The sequence below is a fragment of the Chelonoidis abingdonii genome, chromosome 2 (assembly GCF_003597395.2).
Source record: "Chelonoidis abingdonii isolate Lonesome George chromosome 2, CheloAbing_2.0, whole genome shotgun sequence".
Classification (NCBI taxonomy): Eukaryota; Metazoa; Chordata; order Testudines; family Testudinidae; genus Chelonoidis; species Chelonoidis abingdonii.
Genome location: NC_133770.1, coordinates 263339756 through 263354965, shown reverse-complemented (window position 1 = coordinate 263354965; position 15210 = coordinate 263339756). Strand labels below are relative to the sequence as shown.

The 15210-nt window shown below is 43.1% G+C and overlaps 1 protein-coding gene across 1 annotated transcript in view; it reads left to right on the top strand.

Annotated features, from left to right (window-relative positions):
• Positions 1-8684: 8684 nt before the first annotated feature.
• SNX31 (sorting nexin 31) overlaps positions 8685-15210 on the top strand; it is a 76759-nt gene continuing 70233 nt past the window's right edge. Inside the window, exons 1-2 of the mRNA XM_075063136.1 lie at positions 8685-8949; positions 9356-9430. Coding sequence (XP_074919237.1) covers positions 8884-8949; positions 9356-9430 — 141 coding nt within the window. The 5' untranslated portion in view covers positions 8685-8883. The remainder of the gene's footprint in view (positions 8950-9355; positions 9431-15210) is intronic.

The following is a 15210-nucleotide window of genomic DNA, read 5'->3' as shown; positions in this document are numbered from 1 at the left end:
GAAGAGTTTTCTGAGAACTCTTCTAGTAAATTGTATTGTTTACTTCTACTTTACTTACATACACAATTAGTTCAAAGAATTTGTCTAAAATGTATTTTTGTCATGATGTCATCATTACAGAGAGGGCTGCTGAAAATGAAGATGATTATTCTATTTTTATAACTTTGCCTTTGTATATATGCAAATATAAAGCTTTAGTGTTTATATTCATTTTTTTATTATATGGGGCCTCTTACATTTGACATAACTTAGGGCCTGAGAATGTCATAATCCAGCCATGATCAGGAATGAACAAGTTGCAGCTATTGATTGTGAAAAGAAAAGAGACTTTTTTTTGTCAGGGCAGCCTGAACATCTTGTGCTTAGATACTCTGGTGAACGGCACTTTTCAGGTTTAGTAAGTTTCAAGACTAGCCTGAATTTTCATCTCAACAGAAGTTTTAGGTATGATTCTGAGAGAACAGGAAAAAAAGGCTGAGATTGTGTGCTTTGTCTCCAGGAGGCTAAAGGTTGCCTAAAGCCATCTTTGTACTCTCCCATTTTAAGCTAGGCAGGGGCCAAAATAGTCCTTGCTGTCACAGGTAGCCCAAGGAGCTGCTCTAAATTTTAGCAGGACTTACAGGGTTGTACTCCACACAACCCAGAGCTGCCCCACACCCTCCAGTTCACTATTATGACCTCACCCCTCCACCTTCAGAGATAGCCACATTCATGCTTGCTAGGCTAGTGCTTGCAGCCTACAATGCCTGTGCTGGAGGAGTTCTCCCATGGCTGGCTAATGAGTTTTTATAGCTCTTGTACATTGCTGCAGTAGGGCATGGAGGGCCACAGAAGGAGAACCCCTCCCAATGTCAGGGGAACAAACCTAACAGAATGATTAATCATAGAAATGGGAGAATTTCTTACCTTATCTGAAGTATTCTGAGCTGCAGAGGCAGGTTTGTCAGAACTGCTGGAGATGGAAGACCCTGGCAGCACAAGTGTCTCTTATAAGTCCTAATCACATGAAACAGTGGGACATGAGACTCTGGCAATGTGTGTCAGAATTATGGATCATAACTTGAATTATCTCTAAAGATAAATAAAACCCTTCTTTTGAAGATTTACTTGATATTCCATGCAAAATCTTGGTTACTAGAGCAGAAGGCAAAAACCTATTTGCAAAGGTTCTTGGTCCAGGAAAATGATAGTGGCTCTCTTCCAATTTCCAGTTATCCATGACAGTCACTGACAAAGTTGCTGATTCCCTGTAAGGGAACATAATTAACCTGAAGGGCATTGTTTACTTTTTGAAATGCAGATTGAGTTTTGATGTGGTAGTCACACAGCCTATCTGAGGTAAGAGAGGCATCTGTGATTATGCTGCGTGAACCAAGGATACTGATTAGATTTTCGCCTCCAAAATCTAATCCAGATCTCCAGGCCCTCTGCAGAAACCCAAAGAGAATACTTGCAAACCCAAGTAATTTTGTTTGTGTGTGACTACACTAAAGTATTCTCTGCTTAAGAACATCAGGGGCAGGGGCAGGGGCAGTTCTAGCTTTTTTGCCGCCCCAAGCACGGCAGTCAGGCTTGCCTGCGAGAGGTCCCCGGTCCCACGGATTCGGTATACGCACCGCCAAATTGCTGCTGAATCCATGGGACCGACAGATCTCCCACAGGCAAGCCGCCGAAGGCTGCCTGACTGCCGCTCTCGCAGGGACCAGCAGGGTGCACCCCGCGGCTTGCCACCCCAGGCACATGCTTGGAGCACTGATGCCTGGAGCTGCCGCTGCTCAGGAGTTTACATGATTCCATCAATTAATTCTAGTAACCCTACATTTCAGGCTAGGGGCAGTGACTTTTGACTCTCTCTCATCCCAATTCTGAAATGTTTGCTGTGGCTAAAATGGAAGATAGGGGAGGGCTGAGGGAATGAAATGCTAGAGGATTCAGCAAAATCAACTTAGGGCTGAGTGGTTAGCGGTACTGTAGAGAATCAATGTTTCCCTGTTTTCTGCTCTAGATCAGTTGAGCTAATATAAGCCTCTAACACACAGAATGCCCTGAGGGAATGTGAGATAGAAGGAAGTTGCTGATTAAGCTGGCTAATAGCCTGAGGGAACAGTGCTCTACCTACTGAGTAAACTGACATTTCTGAGTGGGGGTTGTAGCAGAAATGTTAACAATACACTTTAAAAAGATAATCTTGTAGTAAGTAGTAAAACTAAATAATTCTGGTAGCTCTAAAATAATTTAAAATACTGAAACAAATATTTTAGAAGGTAAATCAAATCATAGAAATTAGGTGTCTGTTGGCTTAGTCTGGGTGGTTGATTCTGCTTTCATTGAGGTCTCAATGAATGGGAGAACTCCAGCTGACAGCAGAATTCCCTCTCATCCCTGCACACATTTGTTGCTTTGTTCAGTGCTGGCACATATATTACTCTCCCTGAGCATTTATACAGCACTTGTTCATAGATCTCAAAACACTTTACAAGAGTTGGAGAACATAATTTTTCCATTGTATAGATGGGGAAAATGAAGCACACAGAGGTTAAATGACTTGTCGCAATTTGCACACTATGTGGAAGCACAGGCCCCGACTTTCCGAAGAGCTGGGGGGTGCTCAACCCCCCAGCTCTGCCCCAGGCCTTGCCCCTACTCCATCCCTTCCCCCTAGGTCCCACCCTCACCCCATCTCTCCGCTCCCCGCTCCACCCCTTCCCCCAAGGCCCAACCCATCTTGCCTCTTCCTGCCTCTGCTCCACCCCCGCCCTGCCTTTTCCCAGCCCTACCCCACCTCTTCCCACCCAGTTCTGCCCCTCCCCGAAGCATGCTGCGTCCTCACTCCTCCCCCCACCCTCTCAGCCTCCTGCACACTGTGAAACAGCTGTTCGCAGTGGGCAGGAGGCCTGGGGAAGGAGGGGGAGGCGCTGATCCATGGGGCCCGCAGGCAGGTGGGAGATGCTGTAGGAGGATGGGGCGATCTGATAGGGGGGCTGCTGGTGGGTGTTCCCAGGGGTGTTCACCCTCGGAGTCAGTGCCTATGTGTGGAAGAACAAAGAACTGATCCAGAACTCCTGACTCTGCTACTCTAATCACAGCACCATGATGCCACTGCCCCCCAGCTAAGAGAAAAAAAGTCAATATTGCATAGGTTCACTTATTTTTTCATTCTACCAGGACCCTATTGTGTTGTACAAAGACAGAACAAAAAGACAATCCCAGCCCCAAAGAACTTTCAATTTAAGTGTAAGACAAGAGCCGACAGATGGTGGAGCACAAGGAAATGATGAGAATATTGGTCACTATGATATGCAGTGGTATCTGTATACCAGCAGCCTAACCTTTGTCAAGTTTTTTTTGTAGGCATCATGGAAAAAAGGAGTTCTGACCAGGGATTTGAAGGATAATGAGGTAGCTATGTGGATGTTTAGGGAGAAGGCCCCTGTGACACTGAGCCAGCGAAGGTTAAGCAACTAGCAGGCTGATAGAACTAAAAGCAACCTTTTAAGGACATTGTAGAAAAATATTGAAATGGTAAACAGGGCCATTCCTTGAAGATAGTTAACAAAGCCGTGTTAAATAGGCCAGACTTCTTAAAATGTAAACCTGTATTGTTAAAGAATTAGAATCAGATAGCAATTGTATTTGTCTGTGTTTACCTATGTCTTGTTAGAAGTTTAGAGATATAAAGGGGATATTAACATTTAGATGAAACTAGTAGTGTAATAAAATCATTGTGTTTCTCTTTGAAGTTTGCAGTAAATTATCTATGAACCATTTGAATGGTTAATTGCCTTATGGTTTATCAGTGTAACTAGTTATCAGTTTATGCCTAGGAAATAGATATTTACTTCAAAACAACAATGTACATTACCTATTCTTCATCCAAGGAATGCCTGCTGTGATCATTTGCTGATAAGAGGCTAATCAGCTGAGCTTTGGCTATACAGATGCTCCCCTACTTACACAAGCGTTCCATTCCGGAACACCTTGCGTAAGTCGAATTTTGCATAAGTTGGAGACGTATACCTGACAATTTAAAAAAAAAAAAAAGGCTTAAGGAACTTTTTCCATAAATGCGGGTTTGCCTAAGTCGGGTTTGCGTAACCTGGGGAGCGTCTGTAAGGGGACTTTGGGGACTGGTCCTTACTATCTCAGATCTGCTTAAACTTTGTCATGGGAAGTTCAAGTTGCAGGACTGAGGTTTCCAGGTCTACTCTGAATTAGCCCTGCAATTACTCATAGAAGAATTTGAACAAACTCTGCACCTGGACAGCTTATTGAACTATAACCTATTGAACTGATTCTGGAAGAACTTTTACAAATCAGCAATTTCACCATCTCTGCTAATAAAACTGACCTAAGAACTTTACTCATATCTGTATGGATAATCTTTAACCATAGTAAATCTTTTCTTTTTTTAATAAATTTTAGATTAAATTCATAAGAATTGGCTGTAAGTATGTATTTGGGTAAGATCTGAAATATTCATTGACCTAATGGGTAATGCATCTGGTCTCTTGGGATTGGTAGAACTTTATATATGGTGAATAAGGTTTTAAATAACCCTCACTATATAGACTTAGCTGCCTGGTTATGAGCCAAAGGCTGGATTGGTTAAAAGGGAACTGTATTTTGGCTTCTTGGTAATCAGCAAGGTAGTACAGAAGCTGTTTTGTTACTGGCTTGGTGAATTTAATTATCAGAATAAACCACCAGATTTGGGGATCATCTGCTCTACTCTTTGTAGTTTGCCCTGACTGAGTATTCTCAGTATAGCCCTTCCAGCGACCATGGTCACAGCCTCCCTTGCACATAGGGTCGCATGGGAGAAAGCACAAAGGTGTTTGTTTTAAAATTCAGCAAGTGGGCAGTGGAGGCTGGCATCATGAGGTGATCAAAGGCTAGCATTGACTGCACCACTGCCAATGAGATGATAAGTAGGGTGATAAATGAAACTGAAGTGAAGTAGGACGCACTGTCTGAATGACTCACAAGCTCCAATACCAACCTCAGGGCAGACTGTTAAGACTGTTAAGAAACCCTAAACTGGTTGTGCGTTCTGTAATTAGAGTTCACCAACCAAGTAACAAGTGGTGTAAAGGTAGATAATAGTGAAGGGCAGCGTCCTGATGTAGGTTCTCTTAGTGTGAGTAACTCCAGATATCATTTAGCAAACTATTCGAAGGGGTGGAGTGAACAGGGCTGGGAAGATGCAAGGAATGTGTGAGAGGAGTTTGGAGAGAGCATGGCAAGCAGTTCTGTATCGGCTGCAGGAAGTGGGGTGCCTGCATATATTCTGCCTGCAGACTTCAATATCTCCATTTGCTTTTCCATCACTTCTATCATCCACTCCTGATCCATAAAAATTCACTCTTGGATCTCCTTCCTGTCCTGCCTGTTTGTTTTATGTTCATTTACAGTCTCTCTCCATGCCCTGTGTTCTTGTTTTTCAGCATCTGAGGATTGGAGCACCTCTCAAAACAGTTCCTGCTCAATCACTTCCTTATCTGGCGGAGGTGTTCCACCCATGTATAGGGGGTTCCCCTGAAGGCCACATCTGCAGAAGCACAAGAAACAATAAACAGAAGCATGATGGTTAGTGCACTCACAGCATTGAATCATAGTAAAATACACCTCTTTTAACATACAAATCAGTTTCTCATTGTCCCTTGACAAGCACACAGCTTGGCAAACATCCTGAACATAATAAGTTTGGCCCGGAGATGGGCACTCATGATGGGGCAGAGGTTGTAGGTGTTTTTTTAAGGTGATCACTGCAAGCGACCAGGGACAAAATTGTAAATGCTGCCAACATTTTCCAGGCAGGGGTCATTGAAGCCAATATCTCATTCTTGAGGGTATGCAAAGATGCAAGGGTGCATCTCCTGCAGGCGTGAGCTTCAGACTCGGTCCCTAAGCTGCACACCTGTGTGCCGCTTTGGTCCTGGCACAAGTGGTTGCCAATTGCTGTGAGAAAGTTTCCTACCATAGGGGAAAGAACGAAGCATCTCTGCCAAGGAAACTTGGGTAGAGGATTGATGAGTACCTCCAGGAAAGTTTCCTAGAGATCTCTCTGGAGGATTCCCATGAAATCTCAGTGTGCATGAACACACAGTTCTGCCCCACTTTGTAGCTGCACAAGAGAATGTGAAGCACACTCAAACACGGCTAGTCAGGTACATTTCTATCCCTTCAACTACTTCTAGCATATAAGAAAGCAAAGGACAGCTCTACCTCATATAACCAAGCAACATTAACTCAAAAACATCACTTACCAGAGCTCCCCTCTCCTGGGATCATGTGTGCCAGAGATGGAGTGCTCGGACTGACTCAAACCTTCCTGGGTTGAGAAGAGGTCCTGGGTCACCACAGTACTGAATGACCCTGTCACCTGTCCCATGTTGTCCTCCAACTTGATTTCCTCATTCACCACTTTGTCCTCAGGATTGAGTCCACTGTCTCCAGTCCCTCCAAAGTATCCATGTGGCTGTTGGCATTGGAGGTGGAATCGCTGTCGAGGATGGCATCCCGCTCCTTGTAGAAGCAGCAGGTCTTTGGCGCAGCACCAGAGCAATGGTTTGACTCCCTTGCCTTCTAGTATGCCTGCCTCAGCTCCTTTATCTTTGTACAGCACTGATGCATGTCCTGTTAGTAGCCCTTCTCCAACGGGCCACGAGAAATCTGACCATAGGTATCGAAGTTCCTATGCTAGAGCAGAGCTGGGACTGCACAGCCTCTTCTCCCCACAGTGCCAGCAGATCCAACAACTCAGGAGTGCTCCAAGCGAGAGAGCATTTGCTGCATGGAGCTGCCATGGTCAGCTGAGAAGTTGTGATGTGAGGTCTCCATGCTGAGCAAGTGGAATTTCAAACATTCCCAGGCATTTAAAGGGGCAGGGACGGATGCCTGTGTAACTGGATGAAGGGCAGCAGAGTTCGAACTGCTGACCAGAGTGGTCAGGATGGGCATTGTGGGATATCTCCTGGAGACCATTTAAAGTGACAAAACCAAGCACAGTGTCAACACTTACACTTTGTCAATCTAACTTTGCCGCAAAAAGATCTATGTTCCTCGTCGAGGTGGCTTTATTTTGTTGGCGGAAGTAGTATTGAAGTGTGTACACCTCCAGAGTTTTGTCAACAAAAGCTGACTTTATCGACAAAACTCTGTAGTGTAGACAAGCCCTCAGACAAGAGTTCAGCACATAACACAAATGGGTGTCCTAATCCAAAATGGAAGTTATAATATAAAATGGATCTCACTGTTTGGCCCAGACGTATTCCATGCTGTCACACCTTCACCCTTAAGTCTCCCCCAACCCTGCCTCCTTCCACCATAAAAAGGGGCAACCAAGAAAGGAGGGAGAGATTTTGCAGCTAAAAGTGCCATAGCTTCTCCCTCTGGTAGAACTCCTGTAGTCTGCCAGAGAGGAGTCATAGTCTGACAGACCACCTGTTGGAATTATTATTGTTTGTGCAGGGTATTACCATGACACTCATTTAACCATAAATCCAAAGGCTGAATGATATTTATACAATTGCTCTAAACATCCCTAAAAAGCCTAAATAACAAGCAATTCACTACATGGGGGAGTCTGAAAACTTGGTTCCTTGGATGCTAAGTACCTGTTTTCATGATTGTTTCATTATCACGAACCTGGTCCCAGGAAGCAATGAAAAGCCACAAGGCTGAGACTGGGACTAGGAGTTGCCCAACACCTAGAGCAGGGGTAGGCAACCTATGGCATGCATGTGTGCTGAGTTTCAGTGGCACTCACAATGCCCGGGTCCTGGTCACCGGTCCAGGGGGGCGGGACTCTGCATTTTAATTTAATTTTAAATGAAGCATCTTAAACATTTTAAAAACCTTATTTACTTTACATACAACAATAGTTTAGTTATATATTCTAGACGGGGTCGGCAACCTTTCAGAAGTATTGTGCCGAGTCTTCATTTATTCACTCTAATTTAAGGTTTTGCGTGCCAGTAATACATTTTAAAATTTTTAGAAGGTCTCTTTCTATAAGGCTATAATATATAACTAAACTATTGTTGTATGTAAAGTAAATAAGGTTTTTAAAATGTTTAAGAAGCTTCATTTAAAAATAAATTAAAATGCAGAGCCCCCTGGACTGGTGGCCAGTGCGAGTGCCACTGAAAATCAGCTTGTGTGCCTTTGGCACAGGGCCATAGGTTGCCTACCCCTGCTCTAGACTTATAGAATGAGACCTTCTAAAAACGTTAAAATGTACTACTGGCACGTGAACCCTTGAATTAGAGTGAATAAATGAAGACTGGCCACACCACTTCTGAAGGGTTGCTGACCCCTGACCTAGAGGAAGGGTGGAAGGAAAACTCATACAGAAGGAAGGCAGCCTCCAGCGACCCTTTACCTGCTTACATCCCTACTGTTATACCCGTGGTCATACAAGGGACCTTGCTCACATTCGGGGCAGCGAGGAGGAGAGCACAGGAAATCAGACCAACGATACCTGTAGGCTGGGAAACGCTCTCCTGCTGATTCCCAGCCTGGTTAAATAAAACCCATGGGAGGGACCTGCAGTGTAGCCAAAGTAGGGAATCGGGCGCCCATGCTGTTTCTGTCGCTACACCGGCCAACTACTGGGCAGGGGGAGGAGAGGAGCGGAAGCTGTACCCGCAGCTGGATGTTGTTGCTGTCCTGGGAGCGGGGGCTAAGCCAGGAGGCCTCCCCCGTTTGCGGCAGACCCCAGCCGGCGGCGCGAACGAGCATCACGCGCCAGGATGAGCGGTTTGCCCCCCGCCCTCAGGAGGGAGGAGACCTTCCCGCCCTCTCCCCTATCACGTGGGAAAACAAATACTGCGGCCGCTGCCCTGCCCCTGTGGCTCGGCGAGGCGGAGTCCGGGCGGCACCATGAAGATGCATTTCAGCATCCCCGTCTCGGAGCAGCTGCTGGAGAAGTTCGGGGGCCGCTACGTGGTTGAGTATCTCGGCTGTCCGGCCCCGGCGCGGGATCCCGGCTCCCGGGCAGCGCTGTTATGGCTCGGGGAGGACGGGAGCGTCTGAGCGGGAAGGGGAACTGAGCTGTGTGGGGAGGCAGGGGAAGAGGGGGCCTCTGTGGGGAGGGGAGCTGTGTAGGAAGGCAGGGGAATTGGGGGAGGGTGTGGAGGATGCGGGTGCTGTGTAGGTAGGGGAGCTATGGGTGTGTGTGCGCAGGGAGGGGAGCTGTGTGGGGAGGCAGAGAAATGGGGGGCTTGTGTAGGAAGGCAGGGGAGTTGAGGGAGAGAGGGGTGTTGAAGAGGAGGATGGGGGTGCTGCGTAGATAGGGGAGCCCAGAGGTGTCTGTGCAGGCAGGGGAGCTGATGCCCCTTGGGTGTATTTTCAGCTGTACTCTGTGTACTTGGAAGGCTTCCTCTTCTGCAAGGTGCGCTACAGCCAGCTACACTACTGGAATGATCAGGTGAGAGACTCCAGCACAACCCCCTTCTCACTCTTCCCTGCCAGCTTCAGCTATGGGAACTTCCAACAAATGCCCCATTGAAATGAGGACAGACAAAGTGGGTGAGAGCATATCTTTTACTGGACAAACTTCTGTGGGTGAAAGAGACAAGCTTTTGAGCTGCACAGAGCTCTTCTTCACCTCGTTGAAATGAATACAGGCTGATATCCTGTAATGTTGCCTCTGGATGGTAATGAGCTTTTCTTGTGTAGTACCTGAAGTGGGAGGGAGATACATAAAGGTCTGGATGCTGTGGAGTGAATGTGTTGTCGTATTTGTTATTACACACATTTTTAAGGTGCCCAGCACAATAGGGAGTGGCAAACTCTGAAGCAAATCACAGAGAAATATTGAGAGGGGGGTGTTGGGAAATACAATATGCTGGGAATTTATATTAGTGTCAAATAAGATCTATTTTTTGGGTAATGGAGATGGAAGTTTTTTGGCTGTCCCCCATTTCCTTTGCACTTAAACAGGTAATATGAAGGATGAATTGGAGGTGATTACAAATCGAATACTTCTTTGGTAAACTCTTCCCCCTTTGTAAGGAGTCTGATTTCATTTTTTTCTTCTACTTTTCCAGTTTTTTTCATGGCAGTGTTTTGGCTTTTATTGTGCGTACCACACGCATGCTGGTCTGAGCTATATGCAAGAGATGAGCTCTTTCCCTCACTTTTTTCTTTGCAAAATATTTTCCATTTTCCCCATAATACTCCTCAGTGAAGGTTTAAGGTGTTTCCTTATTGAGACCTGGCAACATCTGAAAGCTATGAAAGGGGAATTGAGTAATGGTCATGTACCCAGTATTCAGGGGAACAGGTTTCACAAAGTTATTTTTAGTATCATTGACTGCAAGAAGCTTGCTCTGATTTTAGGACATCTGAAACTATTGCAGCATTCTTGTCTGAGTCATAAATAACACTAGAGCCTCTTTTAGGTTTTGTCTGTGCTAGAGTTCAAATCATAGGTGGTTTGTGGGTTGGTTTTTTTTTTTCCCCCAAACTTTTCTTGCTTGGAAGGTGTTAACATTGTTTTGAGTTCAAGTATGTAGGCTCCAACTATGTATGCTGGGGCCAAGGTCCTGCTGTTAACACACCTATGGAAGGTGTGAGTCAGAGTCATAGGAAAGATTATCTTGTGAATAGGGCACTGGACTGGGATTGAGGAGACCTGGGTTCAGTTTCTAACTTGACACAGACACTCTGTGATCTTGGACACGTCAATTAAACTACCCTTTTCCTCAGTTATTTATCTGTAACATGGGAATAATTACTTCCCTGCCTCACGGGGTTAGTGTGAAGATAAAATCCCCATTAATGATAGTGGGAGCTTTATAAATACCTAGAGAGGTTTATCACATAATTTTCAGATAACAGTAAGTGTTACAGATAATTGCATAACAAGCTCTTTTGTATAGTGTACAACCTGTTGCTCTTCATTAATGTATTCTTCTGGATCACCCATTCTCTGATCCAGTAACAAATATGAAATAGTAAGTGTCCAGATCACTTATGTTTAATAGCGTCCTAGGGAAGCCACTCTGCTTAACAATTCTAACAGCAGACTGGAAATAGCAGTAGAAAATGTACTGCAGAGGTCAGTCCAGTACTGGTGAAAGGTGGACTGGATAATCTATTCCAGAAGTTCTCAAACTGTAGTCTGTGGAAACATGCACGTTAACATAATGTTGGTTCCCTCCTCCGCTCCAGCTGCTATATTGCATGAAGACAGCTGCAAATACATAGAAAAAGACCACTAGGGAAGTATTGTAAGTAGGGCTGTCAAGCAATTACAAAAATTAATCATGATTAATCGTGCTGTTAAATAATAGAATACCATTTATATAAGTGTTTTTGGATATTTTCCACATTTTCAAATATATTGATTTCAATTACACCAGAGAATACAAAGTGTACAGTGCTCACTTTATATGTATTTTTATTATAAATATTTGTACTGTAAAATAAATTAGTTTTTCAGTTCACTTAATACAAGTATTGTAATGCAATCTCTTTATTGTGAAAGTTGAACTTACAAATCTAGAGTTATGTACAAAGAATAACTTCATGCAAATAAAACAACGTAGACTCTAAATTTTTACAAGTCCACTCAGTCCTACTTCATGTTCAGCCAATCGCTCAGACAAACAAGTTTGTTTACATTTTCAGGAGATAATGTTGCCTGCTTCTTGTTTATAATATTACCTGAAAGTGATAACAGGGGTTTGTATGGCACTGTTGTAGCCGGCGTTGCAAGATATTTACTTGCCAGAGGCTCTAAAGATTCATATGTCCCTTCATGCTTCAACCACCATTCCGGAGGAGATACGTTCATGCTGATGATGTTTTCTGCTCAATAATGATCTAAAGCAGTGCAGACCAATGCATATTCGTTTTCATCATCTGAGTCAGATGTCACCAGCAGAAGGTTGATTTTCTTTTTGCGGGGGTTCAGGTTCTGTAGTTTCTGCATGAGAGTGTTGCTCTTTTAAGACTTCTGAAAGCATTCTCCACACCCCATCCGTCTCAGATTTTTGGAAGGCACTTCAGAGTCTTAAACCTTGGGTCGAGTGCTGTAGCTATCTTTAGAAATCTCACATTGGTACGTTCTTTGCATTTTGTCAAATCTGCAGTGAAAGTGTTCTTAAAATGAGCAACATGCTGGGTCATTGTCCAAGACTGCTATAACATGAAATATATGGCAAAATGTGGGTAAAACACAGAGCAGGAGGCATACAATTCTCCCCCAAGGAGTTCAGTCACAAATTTAATTAATGCATTATTTTTTTAACAAGCGTCTTTGGCCAGCATTCCAGAGCACATGCTTCCATGCTGAAGCATGTTCTCTGGAACGGTGGCCCAAGCATGAAGGGGCATATGAACGTTTAGCGTATCTGGCATGTGAATACCTTGCAATGCAGGCTACAAAAGTGCCATGCAAATGTCTGTTCTCGCTTTCAGGAGATATTGTAAATAAGCGGGCAGCATTATCTCCCGTAAATGTAAACAAACTTGTTTCTCTTAGCGATTGGCTGTACAAGACGTAGAACTGAGTGGACTTGTAGGCTCTAAAGTTTTACATTGTTTTGTTTTTGAGTGCATAGTTATGTAACAAAAAAATCTACCTTTGTAAGTTGCGCTATCACAATAAAGAGATTGCACTATGGTACTTATATGAGGTGAATTGAAAAATGCTATTTTATCATTTTTACAGTGCAAATATTTGTAATAAAAATAATATAAAGTGACCACTGTACACATTCAAATTAATATATTTGAAAATGTAGAAAAACATCCAAAATATTTAATAAATTTCAATTGATACTCTATTGTTTAATAGTGCATTTAAATCTGCAATTAATCATGATTAACTCAAAAAAGTTAATTGCAATTTAAAATTTAATCATGTGAATTAACTGTGATTTAATTGATAGCCCTAATTGTAAGCAATCATTTCAGTTGAGACAGGGATGTTACGTGGTTATGAAGGATCGGGGAGGTGGTCTTCATGATTGTAAATGGGATGTGGTGTCCGAGACAATCTCTGTGTTTAAAGTGGTCCATTTTGATCCTGCAACGATTCATGCTGTGAAAAAGTTCGAGAGCCGCTGGTCTGTGAGGTCTCTTCCATCCCTAAATATTATGACTCTGATCTTGCAAGCCATTCTACATTGGCAGACCTCTGCCTTCAGTGACCCACTTCTATTGCTTTTTCACTCTCCCCACTTAATGTGTAAATTTCTTGATGCTATAGAATGGAACATCACAGCTTGGGATCACACTGATAGTGCAGTCATCATAAAAGCCAATGTCATTGATTGAAAATATAACTAATTTGAAAACCAGCATTTCTGTAGATAATAGAACTACTTGACATTGAAGTTTTGTATTTATCACTGGAATTGTATCTGGTTTGGATGTCAAGAATGGCATTTATTCAGAAAGTGTCCCTTGAACTCCACTTCTGTCTTATGTGAAACTGAATTTTTGAAATGTACAATATAAATCATTGTTACTTTTATTGGATGGATGTTTATGAAACTCAAAACTTAAAACACAATTTTTTTCATTTCTTTATTTTTATTTAAGTAGATGTGACCCAATACATGTCTTCTCTGTAGCTAGTCCAACTAAGTCTTCCTTTAGTATCCAACTTAAGTAGTAATTTCTGAGAACAAAAAGGTAGAATTTTGTTCTGGATACAGTTTCCACAAAACTTTAAAATCTTTTATTTGTTTTCTGTCTTATATGGATTTCATGAGTCCATGTTTCAATCATGTCAACATTTTGAATAGATTTTCTCTGCATGTCCAAAATTTCAAGCTTGGATGCCCTCAGTTGAAGCTCCTGAATGTATATTTAGGCACCTGTATAAGTAGCCTCTTTTTTTTTTTCCCCCAGAGTTAGTGAGCATTTGTAACTCAGACTTCAGTAGGAATTGAGGATACTTATATTTCTGAAAAGCAGACCACATAGATCTTGATTCTGCAATGTGTTTGTCAAGCAGTTGAAGTCGGTGGGACTTTGTGGGGGTGCAGGAATGTGCATATGTTGATTTAATTGCACAATCAGGGACTTAAATAAGTACTTTTCTCCAGGCTTCTCAAGCATAGAAAATGTAGGCCCTAAGCTTTAAAATGGCAGCCTTTGTTTCTAGGGGATATGCTAATAAGCTATATAGCTGGAAGAACAGTTTGTTTTTCAGACTTGTGAGTATTTATCCCAGTGGTTCTCAACCTACAGCCCAATCAGCACACAGCTGTGGCCCATGTGACATCCTTAGTTCCATACAGGTAGAAAGAGAGAGTGTGTGTGTGTGTGTGTGTATGTATGTATGTAATGTGTGTGTATGTATATTGTGTGGATGTGGCCCACAATGGTAAATAGGTTGAGAACTACTGGCTTAACCAGTGCCCAGATTGAGGATTTTATGAGTTCTAGCTCACTTCCCCCCATTTTCCAGTGACTTGAAGAGGCTGTTATGATATGAACGCTTGTCAAATACCTTTTCTCTCTGTAAATGAGTTTTGATGCCTCTGTTCCTTGGATTCATTCTTGGTTTTGCTCTTTATTCCCTGAGTGCCACATTGAAACAAAGCAGGCTTGGAGAAACTGGATGACTCCAAAGATTGGTCATGGGCTATAGAAACTTCTTTATATCTAGGTCACCAGTTCAAAACCAGCTCTAGTGGTAATGCTCAAAAGTTATTGTCTGCCTGGTTATCGCAATCCTAGTACCAGAGGACACTTGTCCCATGACAAAAACCATAACCAAGTACTTTGTTGGCCATCTTGGCAGAGAGGCCAAGGACCAAAATGAGCCTGAAGAATGAATTATGTCTTAGCATCCCTGGAACAAAGTTTGGAGCCATGTTAACATTGTAGTGTGGAAAAGGTTGTAGAACTGACGACTATACTATATCTGTTCAGATATTAAACAGAAAACTTAATTTCTAGGGCTGGTACCCATTGCCTTTCGGCCTCAGAAAACAGACATGCATACACAGACTCAAGGAGAGCAGGATGCAGCTTTAACTATAGTCTCAATGGTGCTACTTAAGTAGACAAATAAACAGTGTGATGGGGCAAGGCCAGATGGCTACAGTAAAGTACTGAGAAACAGGTATGTTAGCCCCAGGCTAAACAAATCCCTAGTACCCTGGTAACCAAATGGTAGTTGCTCCAGGTTAATCAAGGCACCTGGAGCCAATTAAGACCTTTCTAGAAGGCAGTAGAGATAGC